Source organism: Callionymus lyra, chromosome 6 (assembly GCF_982586985.1).
Source record: "Callionymus lyra chromosome 6, fCalLyr1.hap1.1, whole genome shotgun sequence".
Taxonomy (NCBI): domain Eukaryota; kingdom Metazoa; phylum Chordata; class Actinopteri; order Syngnathiformes; family Callionymidae; genus Callionymus; species Callionymus lyra.
The window spans coordinates 26,755,493-26,769,601 of record NC_141823.1 but is presented as its reverse complement, the minus strand read 5'-3'; the positions used below and the strand labels follow the sequence as shown (position 1 = coordinate 26,769,601).

The following is a 14,109-nucleotide window of genomic DNA, read 5'->3' as shown; positions in this document are numbered from 1 at the left end:
CCTGACCCCTAACTGGAGCAACATTTGTTTGTTATCTTTCAGTCAACACACCTCTTCGCACCACTTTTGTTGTCGTGTGAACCATAAAATCATTAATATAAGAACACAGCGGGTTTTCGAAGCTGACGAGTCAAACTGCAGCGAGCTTATGCAAATAATATTCAGCAGCTCGCGGCGGCACAAAGCTTGTGTTCAGATATGTTATCTGGACGTATTTGTTCATATGTATGTATATGCAAGGACGGTCGGACAGGGACGTCGGAATCAAAGTCAGTAAAATGAGCAACGCTTTCTGTCGTCTGGCTCAAGCATTGTGTTAAAACCCAGGTGCACACACACACACACACACACTCTTCCCATGTTGCTGACCTTCAGAAGCAAATCAGGCGAGGAAAAGCAGAATCGATTGTAGATTTCATTCACACACATGCGTGCACGCACATTCATCAAAACAGCTTGTATCCACACACACACACACACATCCTCCCGTGGCTTCATCAGTCATTTTGTGCGGACGCATAATCAAACATCAAAATTCCCAAAGATGCTGCTTTTCTTCTTCGCTCCACTTTACCCGAGATCTGGTGTTTTTTTTCACCCAAAAGAAATCTGGCGCTGATGTCAGGGGTGACCTGATTGGCTGCTTAAACACACACACTCCTGGGACGGCGGCGTGTTTGTTCTCACTCAACACATGATTAATAGACACACGTGCACAGACGCGCACGTTGCAAAGGATTTGACTTGACCCGTTCATTATCGGCCTCCTGACCGAGCCTCGCCTGCACGGCGCGTCTCGCGACGCCGGGCTAATCACGTATGGAAAACCCGGCTCGTTATCGGGCCCGTGAAGGTGCCACTTCCAAATCCCGGGGCCGCCGGGAGGTGTGATCTCAGCCGGGACACGCTTCTTATGCCCACATTTTTTTTTATGGCTCTGGGACGATGAAAGCTTATGGCTACATTCAAATTGTCTCGATCAGTGTCCACTCGTTCTTACCGTCGTTTCAAAGACTCTTGTCTCCCCCCCCCTGTGCTTTCACCCGGACCTGTGTTTCTTGTTTGCGGCCCCCCCTCCCCCTTTTCCAGGCCCCATTACAGAGAGCTGGGGGCCTGGGCATTGGCCTTGAACTATGACCCCGCCTGTAATCAGTCATATCCTTGGGCCCTTCCCTCCACTCAGGCCACAGACAGCTCATTGCTCCCCCACCCCGTCGCCACGACTCTCCCTTTGTCCCCCCTGGTTTTTTTTTTCCTCTCCTTCTTCCCTCCCGCCGGACTCAGAATGGCCATGCTGGCTTTTGATGCTGCGAGACAACGGCGAGTAAACACACCCTCAGCGGACGAACAACAGACTGAAAGCCCAACTGTCAATCTCCCTTGTCGTCTGCGGCCGCATTCATCCGCCGGTGAAATGACCTTGAACTGATGGGTAAATGATGGTGTCAACCTGTCAGGACTGGGCAGCTTGGCTTTTTGAGAGCATGTAAAGCAAGCTAGCGGCTTATATTCAGGCTGTTTAGCCCCAAATGTTTCCCCGCTATTTCATCCTCATTGTCGCGTCTTTTGTGAGATCCCGTCGGCTCTGTGTGGGGCCATTTATGTCAGTAAATTAGGATTTAATTGCTTATTCACTGTGTAGTTTCCCAACTGTGTTCAACTTCATTCACTTTTGCTATTTCGAGGGAGGTTTGTGGGCATTAATGTGTGTCGATCAGTGCCATCAGAATGTCATGAAAAATGTTATTTTTTATTGAATTCAATAATTTCTTTGAATTGAATATTTGAATTCAGTCATTTATGTATCAAAAAGTTTAATTAGTTTAGATTGTATAGTTCAATTCAATCATTTATCGATTGAATTTGATTTTATCAGATAACTGCATTTAACTATTTTTATATTGTTTTTATTGAATATTTGAATCCAATCAAGTGTAAATGGAAAGTTTAAATTTATTTTATATATATAATAAAATTAAGACAATCAAAATTAATTATTTTATTTTGAAACATACAGTTTAATATTCTTATTCCAATAATAAAAAAAATGATATGTTCTATATTCAATGATTTTCAATGTGAAGCTTTCAAAATTCAAAATATAAATGCTGCTATAAAACGAGTCTTGAGCAACTTGAACTTTCAGCCAATCATGCGACACGCAGACGGTCACGTGACAACATACTGTAGAAGCACTGGTGCGTCTATTCAGCTGTTGCCAAAATATGTGTCAACTTTGTTTCGACTTCTCTGGTATCAAAAACCTGACATTTTATCTCACATTCAACTTGGGGTTTCTGATGTCTATGGTCACTTCTATTTGAATCTGTTTGTACGCAAAAGGTTCTGAATATTTCAGGAAATGTAATAATAAACATAGATCATGATGGTTTTGTCCCGAAGATTCGTCTGGATTTAACATCTATCTTCCCTGACTTGTATGGCCTCTAACCGTTGCATCTCAGAACTAGCAAGACATGATGTATAAAGATGGTTGAATAACTGTCATCTAGTCGGACTCAGAGCATGTAGACACTGAGGATGAGCTCCAGATAGTTATCTGGATTAAATACACCTGTAGGACCGTGTGTCTCTTCTCCTTTTCATTTTGACCCAGTTCTACACAGCTAATTTCATCACAGCAGGGGGATTGAACTGCTAACATTCACTTTGTCACACTGACCACCAGAGCGCTCGCACCGACTTCACATTCATACTGATTCGAGGTCAGTCATGTCCGCTGAGCTGCATTTCCTCCCCGTCCCTCGGCGCTGGTCCAGGAGCCAAGCCGGGAAGTGACAGTCTGACACGCTGCTCTTACACTAAATTGCATGCATTTCTTCTGGGATCGACCTGGCATTTTGTTCATAAATTTGACATAATACACAGAGGAACCGAGCTGTCAATCAAAGAATGATGACAGTCTGCCAGACAAACTGAAAGTGCCAGATTATCTGGATCCTGAGCTCCTGTCGCGTTCAAGTCTGCAGGTTTATATAGCAGCACAGCTTGAAAACCAGACGCCTGAAGGGTTTTTTTTTCCCTCCCCGGCAATAAGGAAAAACAGTTCTGATATCCTAAAATGGATTGTCCCCAGGCTGGCTTATCTAAAGCAGAGAAAGAAGACAAAAAGTTTGACCTATGGCCTTTCAAACACTGTACTATGTGAGTGTTTTTCTACAGCACAAGTTGAATGAATTGATTCATGTACGGCCATTTTTCCTTTGGGAGAAACTGGCCTTTATTTGTTTTGTTTTTTGTCATTTTTTAGCTTCAAACTTGCTCGCACCATCATAAATAAATGATGCCAGCACCGGGATGAGAAGACCTTGGTGCAGGAGTTATATGGAGGATTATTTGTGTAGGGGGTGGAATGTGTGCGACTGCTGCGTGCACAAAAGATAAAAGCTTTCAAAGAGATATACATTTTTGGGTATGCTTACTGATGGGAATTCCAGCTGATGACAGTTTGAAAGTTAATTTCTTTTGTGCATGGCGATGGCGCCACATGTGTCACAAACACTGTGGATCGCTTTGAACTCGCTTTTTCAAAAGTGTCCCACATTTGGAGGAATATCAAAACTCTGGCGTGCAGGAGAAACACATTTCATCACACCGACACATTAAAGCTTTGTGTTCAGATGTCAAAAAAAAAAAGTGCTCTTCGCTTCTGTGTGAAGATGCGCCACATACGCACACACTCGCATACAGTCCTTCCTGTTAATACGCCCAGGAATAAACCAAATTGTAGAGAAGTAAACCCAGACAAATTAAAATATGTTTACAGACAGTGCATCATGGTGGGTGAAGCTACACAGTTCAGGGGGATGGACACATTTTACTGTACAAATGAAAGCTCTGTGACTAAATAAAGAATGAATCACACTTCTTTAGCAGGTGTTCATGTCTGTAATATACCAATAATAAGAATATATTCCAAAATAATAACAATAATCCAATACAAACATTCGCAAAGACAGTCCAATAATAAAACAACAAAATATCCTCAAGATCCAGCAGAACGAACGACTGTTACCAGGTCTGAAGACGCCAACCTCTGTCAGGAGAAAAAACGAATGACAACTGGAAACTCAACCACAAAATAAAAACCCTAGGAATGTAACTTCGCCAATCTCTTGTCTGTGGAAATACATTTTTATTCATTTTTAATTGAGGTGTAAGGTCTCAGACGAGCTGTGAAAACAATAAATAACATCATAAAACGTGTTTTCATGAAAACAGTTTCTTGTTATAAAGTTTTCTCTTGAGTGCTATCTCACCTATTTAATAAAAACATTTCCTCTCTCTCCCTCTCAGCACGTTGACTATTTACGGCATCAGCCAGGAGGACGAGGCCATTTACCAGTGCATTGCCGAGAACAGCGCCGGCTCCACTCAGGCCAGCGCACGCTTGACGGTGCTCTGGGCGGACGGGCTCCCCGGGGTGCCCACCCACGTGCAAGCTGAGGGTCTTTCACCCACAACTATGCAGGTGTCGTGGAGAGAGCCCGACCAGAACACCCAAGACATCATCGGCTATGTGCTGCACATGCGCAAAACCTCAGGTAAAAATGAGCTAACGTTGTTATTTCCCATGATGCCCCTGGACTCCATTTACTAAGAGAAATTCACAGAAAATTGGAGACTCTAACCTTTTAGAATTCACTCAGAATCCTCCCCGCTTATGACACGTTGACAGCTTCCTGTCAAGAAAGAACGAATCACATAATCCATCATTAGCCGACGACTGATCACTTCCACACCTCTGTCTGTGAAAGAAGTGAGATGCTTTGATCAGCAGCCGTACAAAGAAAAATGAGCAGCATTTAATAAAAAAACACTGGCGTTCTCAATAGACTCCTCTCTGCTCGTAGATTTGAATCGTCAGTAGCTTGATCTGCTCACTGCGAGTACTATTTTAAAGTATTCAGGAGTATCTTCTGCTCATCTTCCTGGACAGGTGCGCGAGCACATGTGAGCAGCAGTAATTATAAACTCAATAACCAATAGGGTGCGCTGTAATTACACTTCCCTGATGGCATGGCCCAGTAGTTTCGGCTGGAGTTAGATAGTGGATATGGTTGAGTGTCTCAAGATTAGAAGCCATAAAAGACTCTAATACACCTCTGCCTGTGTGATTCATAGAGCCACTGACACTCCTGCTTAAACTGTACTATCTCTCATCTCCTCTGATAAAACCATATAAAAGATAACAGAACCTCGTTTTATTTATTGTTACAACGTTGAGTCCCCGATGGCTGCCCTCGTATACACGTGTCCCATTTCTGTCTTTGTCGTCATTCTTCGCTCGGCTCCTCTTTCTCTTCTCCTGCGTCTCACTTTCCTGCGCTCGCCTTCCGTCAGACCCCATAGAGATGGAATACGAGGAGGCCGTGGGTAAGGGGACCCTTCAGCACATCATCAGAGACCTGGAACCTTCCACCGGCTACACGTTCTACATCAAGGCCTACACCTCCCACGGAGCCAGCAAACCCTCCGACAGCGTGATGACGAGCACTCACGGAGAAGGTGAGAGATGAAGATGATCAATGTCTTTATTTACAAGCTACTATTAGAGTACTATACATATAAATAGCTGGATGTTTGTAAACAATATTGTTCGGTGGCATAACTAGGGCTGTGTATTGGCAAGAATCGATATGATACGTATCACGATACATGGGCAACGATACTATATATTGCGATACTGTAGAAAACTAAGAAAATATTTGCAGTATAATCGAGTACTTGACTCTGGTGTTGGAAGATTAAAAGACCACATGACTCTTGACAAATTCTTAACTGCTTTCTTTCTTTTTTTAAACCAAATATGTCCAAATATCAGCTTTAATAGATGCTGGAGTTGAGAGTATCCCCTCGTCCTCAGTCATTCTGGGGTCATTGTTCCCTTAGCTGCAGAGGACATAACGACTGCTGCCATCTAGAGGCCAGAAGTTAAATGGCAACACATAAATGAACAAATTCTGTTTATTTATTAATGCATGTTAATTGTGAATTTAACAAAAAAAATATTATTTTATTTTAAACACTTAATTAAAATGTAGACCATAAAACAATAAATAAATAAAAAATTAGTTGAAAGAAATAAAATACATAAATACATTTGAAAAAGTACACACAAAAAATAATGCAAGAGAACAACAGCTTTTTAAATCTATTGGACTCGACTGTATCCTCTTGTCCTCAGTCATCCCCGGATCTTGCAGGATTTCATTGTTCCTTTAGCTGAAGATGATCGGCCTTACGTTTATTTGCAAAAGAAAAATGAGCACAGTGAATATTGGCATGTTAATTGTGAGTAAAAAAAAGTATATTTTCTTTTACACACACTTAATTGAAATATGAACCACAAAATAACAATGACAAAAGTTAAATATTATTTAGAAATCAATACAGTATTGCTGAATATCCATACAGTATCGTTATGGAAACATTATTGCGATTCGTCGGAAAATAGAAATGTTCTCACTTCCCTAGACTTCCCTAAATCAATTAAATAATCAGTATTGATGATTAAATAATGTGTGTTTTTTGTGTTGCAGCGCCACCAGCCCCCTCTCTCTTCACCAAAGTGGTGAACAGCTCTGTCATTCAGGTGAAGTGGGAGGTGTCGTCCAAGTCGGGTCAACACCAAGGCTACAGACTCTACTACAGAAGAGCCCACTCCCCGCAATTCACCGGCCCACTCACCTTCCCCCGCAACGTCACGCAGCACACCATCTATGATCTGGGTACAGCAGTCACTTCATACTCCTCCAATATTTACATATCAGTGAAGAAGATATTTTCATCATTTTGCTCTTGTTGCGGTCCTCAGATTCCTCACTGGTCTACGAAATCAAACTGCTGACTTTCAACCAACATGGAGACGGAAATGCCACCATGCGATTCGTGTCACTTCGGGAGGTGTTGGAGAAATCTGGTGAGCGTCAAACAGTTCCTGAGACACATTGAAGATGTTTCTTAATGAATCATCTGGCCACTGATCTAAATGCAGAGCTACTTAAGATAACTGCATCTTACCTTGAGAATTTACTCAGGAGTTCTACGATTACATTTCTTCAGGGGCTACATTTTATACAGTGCCTGTTATGAGGGGCCATCGAAAAATAAAGGGGAGAAAAGTATAAAATCAAATATAAAAAATCAAGCTAAATATGCTACAATTTGGATTTTATTGTCTTTTATATATAACTTTTTTTAACCTCAATTGTTGTTTCCCAAATATTATTTTTATATTCACTTTACTTTACACTTTATTTCAGGGGTCATAAATGCTCAAAAAAACGTTGGACCAAAGTCCTAAAACGTGAACCCTTCAGTCATATTTTGAGAGTAGTAAGGATAATAAAAAAAATAATACAACATTTTATTGTAAGTTCTACTTGATCTTTGACTTCAGGAGTCAAAGGGGCCCCCGTCCGCACTATGGCCTGGTGAAGAGGAACAAGTCAAACCTAGTGGAATGTTTAAAATTAGAAATACAATTTCTGAGGTTCAAATAATAATATTTCGATTGTTAAAATCCTGGAAGTCTTACTCTTCATTCTCGTTTCTGACCAGTACTGGACGCCTCCTGCAACTGTGTGAGAGACGAACAGAGCAAAACATCCACCACCGGAATCATAATCGGGATTCACATCGGGGTCACCTGCATCATCTTCTGCGTTCTCTTCCTGGTCTTCAGCTACCGCGGCAGGTGTGTTCAAAGAAACCGTGGTGCTGCTCGCACACAGGATGAGACCCTCATGGACGAACGTGTGCGTGTGATCCGCAGGTTAATGATGTGTAAGAAGATGCAGGCCAGTCCGCAGGGAGGTCACAGTGCGGTGTTGGAGTCTTCCTCTTCTTCTCTCGGACCTCCGGGGCTGACCAGGTCGGGAAGGAGAGACGTAGAGGTCAACGGCATCACGGCGAGAAAGAAGGTACTCAATATTCATGAATGCGTCCACTCTATCATGCAGTCAGTTAGCAGCATTTCAGTTTAGTCATGCACAGAAGCAACTTCCAAGTTATTATTTTTCAATAATAACTTGTTATTATAGATTTGTTTTTTTAAGTATTTTATTTTTTTCACGCTTTTTCTTAGATAAGTTGCATTTTCAATTTGTGGTAGTTTTGAACATGATTATGTTGTCTCTGGATCAAGGTGACTCAAATGCCCGAAAAAAATGTGTTTAAGGTATCCCTTGTGGTGTCACTAGGTCAAGGTAAACAACCTCCCCGGCTTCTACAAATAATATGCAGTGGTGGAGGTTGTTAACCTTGGCCCTGAGATAACACAAGGGATACCTCAAACACATTTGTTTTCGTGTTTAATGTTTAAATAAATAAAAAAGACAAAATCAATTCAACTAGACTGTCAACTTTATAACATGTTAATAACTATAACTTAACCAATAAACAGAATAAGGTGATATATTGAAACTATGGATATATAAAATGACATGTTATTACTCCTGGATAATGTTATAAGGTTTTCTTTCTTTGCAACAGCTTAGTCTTGGGGTTTCTTGAAAAAAAAAATGAACTAATCAGTATTAAGTATTAGTATTTTTAGACATTTTCTAACCAACAACCCTTGACAAATACATTTTTTTCTTTCTTTGGCTCACTCCCTCTCATTGAACTCATCACCATGACTTTAGACATGTTTTATTGAGGCATTAGCATTTTTTAGCCATTAGTCTAAAGAAGTGATACTGTATAGATGTGAGTAAAAAACATTTGAAGCACTATAAGGGGAGTCACAGCTACTAAAAAAAGAATGTTGTGAAGACTGGGACACAAAGTGTGACTTGCCATGTGTCTATATAACATTTTTTACCTTTGTTTCTCTTGATTTCCTGCAGTCTGACTCAACCCTCGTCTCCTCGCTGCTCAACAACACCCAACTCTCAACGATACCACTGGACGAGTTCAGTGTCGAGCGAGAATCTGAATCGCAGTTCCAGCAGCCTCCCACAGCGGGCGCTGGTCACCAGGATCAAGGCTAAACTCATGTCTGTAGAGGTTTCAAAGCGACGCTCGCTGCAGTGTCCTCGCTGACTCTACTTCTCACTCAGGTTGACAAATGTTTCATTTCGATGTTTGTTTTTTACTTTCGTGCAAAGATTTGAAGTGAAGTTAAAGCGTTCTGGAGATCCTAGAACGGCTGCTCGGAGCTCGCCTCTGACAGATGGCTGTTAAAAGCTATTTTCACTTTCACTCTTCGGTCTTTCGTTAAGGCGGGCGACACACAGCCTCCAGTGGGTCATTGTTGTACAAGAGTAATGACATTTTAAGTTTAAATATATATCAGAAATATATATGCATATATATCTTTATCATCTATTTGTCAGGGTGGTTCTAAGTTATTGGTCTTATTACTACTTTTTCCGTGGACGTCAACGACTCCTGCTGCCTGCTCTCATGTACCAATGATTCCACGACCTCAGCCTTCTTCCAGGGATTTGATATATATTCTCTCTCAGGACTTTGTTTCAAGGATATCAACATTTTTATCTTTTTTGGGCCTTCGTACAGACTCTAGGCTTGGCTTTGTGAACCTTATGATTCGACAAAAACCTACCTCAGCCGGAATGAATGTGTTTTTACGGGAAGCATTTAAGGACTTGACCTTCCCTTGTGTTCACAATTACACACAAGAGGGACTGACTGGCCCGGGATTTTACAAGCTCAGGTGCCACGCTACCTCAGATGTCAAGAATCTCCGCTCCTGCCTGTCAAAACAAGAAAAACGAGTATCCAACATAAAGCACTTCCAAAATGCTGAAGCTATTGTTCTACCTCAAGATAACAATGTTGTTGTTGTTGTTGTTTGTCTGTTTATTGCATTATGAAACCCGTTCATCTCTGGCAAGCCTCGTCGACCGTTGTGTTGATGAACTTTTGTCTAGACCGATGAATCTGTTGTATGCGTTTCCGTGTGCGTGGACGATGTATGAATTGCTGTATCATTGCTTTTGATTTCTTTCAGATTTGTCTTCACTCGAAATGTTCTATATATTTTTGCAAAAAGATTGGTGCTCTGAAAAAATAACTTACTCAACGAGGTGCACTGCTTTGCTAATGGACATTTTCTAAATGTTAAATGCAGAAACTGACACTTCATTGTCTAGATTAGCGCTATGCTAAAAAACTAGCTCAGTATTTCAAAACTGTAAATATCAAAATGATCAACTATAATTTAACAGTTTGAAGATGTTTAATGTAGTTCTGCATTTTTTGCCATCAACTCTAGATTTTATTGCGATTAGAAAAAATGAGAAATTTGTGATTAACTAGAGCACACTGGTCATAATGGCCATCCATACCGTGTTTTTAGTGTGTGCTGTTTATTGTTCTATAGGCATCTCAACATTTCCTGCTAAAAAAGAGAAAGCATTACCTTAGATTCTTGTCATTTAAAGAAAGTATACATTCTTGCTTCTTTAAGATAATGAGTGTTTCTTAAGATCAGCGATCAATAACATACAGGGATCCCTCAAGGCATTGATTGTAGCCCCGAGCATTTTTAAAAATGGATTTAACCATCTTTAAATTAATCTTACCTTGTTGAATCTTTGGTGATTATAGTTCAGAATCGATGTTGTCACAAACTGATAATAGTATCTTGCGGATTAGTTAAAAGTTGGATTTCTACAACTATTATTTTCAAAAGCCTGAAAAAGAAATAAATACATTTTTTTAAAGTAACTTTATCGAAGTAAGAAAGGACAGATCAACTGTAATCTAAAGAGACAAGCTTACCTTAAACCAGAAGGGATATTCCATCACTGTGGTGATTCTACAATAACGGCTGCAGTAACACAAATAACTAAAGGAAGACATTTTTAGAACATTATAGTTTCATATGTCGTCTTATGAAGTATTTGTGTGACTGAGTTTCAGTTCCTCTACTGTGGGTCGACAACTCCGGAAAGAGCCCAACTCTTCAATTTGACCTAATGTCACTTTTAAAATCTGTTCTTCAACACTTAAATAAATGTTTAGTGAGTGTCTACCGGTCCAATGGCTATAGGCAAGTTAAGTAGGACTTGTGGTTGAAGCCAAAATGCAGAACTACTTCAAAAAGCAGCAGTGTACCTCGAACCTCTACAGATGTGAATTTGTGGTGCTGTTCGTTTCTCAACCCAGCGACTGTTTAAAACATGATATTAATGAACGTACCTCTCGTCGGTATTTCTCCTCCTGTCAGCAGCAACTTAAGCTAACTACTACTGCTAATATGAGCGCTGGCCGCGGACAGTCGGAGGATCGAGAGCGATGGATGGTTCGTAGAGTACGATTCCGTTTCTCCACCGCTCTCTGTCCAGTCAGCACACACCGATGCATTACTGTCACCTACCTCGACACACTTCTAGGGTCTCTCTCTCTCTCAGGTTCACATGAAGGAAACATCCCAGGTTTAACAAACATAGAAATGTAAATATAATTATTGTAAACTTTTGCTGGACAGCGACCAAAAAACAAACAAACCGACAAATTGGAGGGAGATTTCCGAACCTTTTTTTCTTGTGCACTAACAGTTCCCGTTGTCACAGCTAGATTCTAGTCAATGGTTATTTTGTTCATCTCACTAACCTCTTTGTCGCTGGTGTTTCTACTTGAAATCTGTGGAACGTTTACATGTGAATAAAGTCAACTTAGATCAGTCAAGTGAACACAACTTGCAACTCCAACGTGCATGATATTCTCATTTGTGTGTTTTTGTCTCATCCTCGATTGATGTGTTGAGTCGACTGTTTTTCAGTGTTGATGTCCTTCTCACGGTATTTTAAATGAGGTATGAACACAGTCCGGGGTACCACCATAGATCATGTATTTTACACTCGACAGAAACCATGTTTATTTGTAAATACAGCCTCTAAATGTGGAAACACTTGGTAATGTAGTCGTAACATTAGTAAACCCTAATTGATCTCTATAGTTGAAACTTCTTACCTCAGATTAGTATCTCAAGCACAACTTCATTGCCTTTATTAAAGACTTATTTTTCCACTTTATAAAAATATAATATCTGCATTGTATTAAACTAACTAATTAAGGAAGAGCTGAGAAATGTTAAAGCCCCAATCCGTAGTATTTAAAACAATGTTTTTGGCTCCTTGTGTATAACGAGAGTATTGCAACGTAAAATTCGTAATTTTTCTATTTTATCAGCCTGTTCATTTGTTTACAAAATAAGAAAAAATCATTGTTCTTTCAGTTTCATTAATCTACCTGTTAAGTTGCAGTATTCTCTCAGAACTTATGTGAAAATACTGTTTCTTATCAACTCCTGTAAAGCAGTTTGTGGGTCATGTAACTCTGAGACTACGTAGTGAAGAAAAATGTTGAAGTAATAGAGATAGTTATAGAAAGTTCTACTAGGTTAGTCAAAATTAGACCAATAATTAACGAAAATGTGTAAAAAAGAAAATAGTACTATTGTCAAAATGTGACATGTTGTTGCTTTAATTTAATGATGACATGGTCAACTGTTCTACCCCAGAGTGCTGATAGTACTGTAGTACTGCTAGAAAATGTTATTGAATGTTTTCAACGTCCACATACAAATGTAAAATTGAACGACCAAAACCAAGTCTTGCTTTTGTAATTTCCAAAATTGTGGTGTCTAGAGTTACTGACGGTCACAGATGTTAAAATCTGAACTTAGCTAGAAGTGTAGAGCAGTTCCTCATTTAATATCACAGATTTTTAGCCACATATTCCCCTTAAATCGGTCGCTGTTAGTCCTACGATCTGGTGGTAATTTCAAGTTTTAAAGAACATACTAGCTTCACGATCACTCGAATGCAACATCTGAGCTACATATTAATGTATGTGATGTGTTTTATCTTCATTTTCTATAGAGGGCAACTTCATAGAAATACGTCATTTTCTCTGCATTTATTTCATGCAGGAAATCACCTACATGGATGTGACAGCTTTTGATGTCACGCTGTTTTCTAATGTGGTGAATTATGTTTACTTAAATAGACTCGTTGGTTCAGGTGTAACGGTGATGTACTTTAAAAAGAGCTGTATTTGTGGCTTGAAGGGTTAATGGGTAAAAGTTTATAAACTTCAATGTTTCTCAGTCTGTAATAAGCTCTTCATCTACAAACTCTTCTTTGCTACCTATTTAAACTGCCATCATTGTCTCTCGCTTGGACTTGACTCTGCTCTCGCTTGTTTAACTCTGTGTCCATTCCAGTGAGTTTTGAATACACAGTCACTTACAGTCTTACAGTTCCTCAGATGATACACAATCATACAATTATATATATTATGTATCTTCAACTGAATGTACTTTAGACTCATGAGATCCAACTTTGTCATTTTCTCTTCGCCTTGAGTTTCTTTTCAAAAATACTAGTCGTCGGTTTTTTGATGCAACTTCTAAAATGAAAAAAAAAGTGTTTTGTAGGTAACGAAACATTCAGATAAATTGAATATTGAAGTAGTTCTATCCAATTTCTAATTTTTGATGGTCCAGTCTGCATAATCTAATTTGTTGTCCGGTTTTGTTTAAAACAATTAGCGACCATATACATTTGGTTTATTATGGAGCCATCCCAAAAAATTTAAAGACAAATGTTTTTATCCCAAGATTTTTTATTAGATTGTGACACTATTTGGAGTCTCATATATAAGATGTCAAGTTGAACTATTAAACAGAAAAACTAGCTTGTACTGAGTGACTATTAGCTTTTTAGTTTTAAGGCTAAGCTTAAAGGAAATGGAGAAAAATAAGTTGAAAATTAATCGTTGGATCGCTTCAGACCTTGGCTCCTGCAACAGTAAGGCTGTCGTCCATCTATGACGTGACCAGGAATTGCCATTCATGTAAGAATTTACATTTTAAATGTGAATGATAATAAAAGTATTATTATAGTATCAATCATGTTGCGATAAATAAAAGTATTGGATCAAAAACATTGAATTATTATTTGCTAATTCTACATGCAACTTTCAAATAAATATCCATGTATTTTCTTAAAAACTACTTAAATATTTAAAATAGAAATGTACAATAACATGAATACAACTATATATATATATATAAAATCAGCCTCTGGTGTCACAAAGTGACCCATGTAG

The 14,109-nt window shown here is 39.4% G+C and overlaps 1 protein-coding gene across 1 annotated transcript in view; it reads left to right on the top strand.

The window, feature by feature from the left end:
• igdcc3 (immunoglobulin superfamily, DCC subclass, member 3) overlaps window positions 1-9,882 on the top strand; it is a 63,161-nt gene extending 53,279 nt beyond the window's left edge. Inside the window, exons 8-14 of the mRNA XM_087794523.1 lie at window positions 4,318-4,565; window positions 5,365-5,529; window positions 6,564-6,752; window positions 6,839-6,943; window positions 7,585-7,720; window positions 7,799-7,946; window positions 8,874-9,882. Of these exons, the coding sequence (XP_087650649.1) occupies window positions 4,318-4,565; window positions 5,365-5,529; window positions 6,564-6,752; window positions 6,839-6,943; window positions 7,585-7,720; window positions 7,799-7,946; window positions 8,874-9,017 (1,135 nt within the window). The 3' untranslated portion in view covers window positions 9,018-9,882. The remainder of the gene's footprint in view (window positions 1-4,317; window positions 4,566-5,364; window positions 5,530-6,563; window positions 6,753-6,838; window positions 6,944-7,584; window positions 7,721-7,798; window positions 7,947-8,873) is intronic.
• The last annotated feature ends 4,227 nt before the right edge of the window (window positions 9,883-14,109 follow it).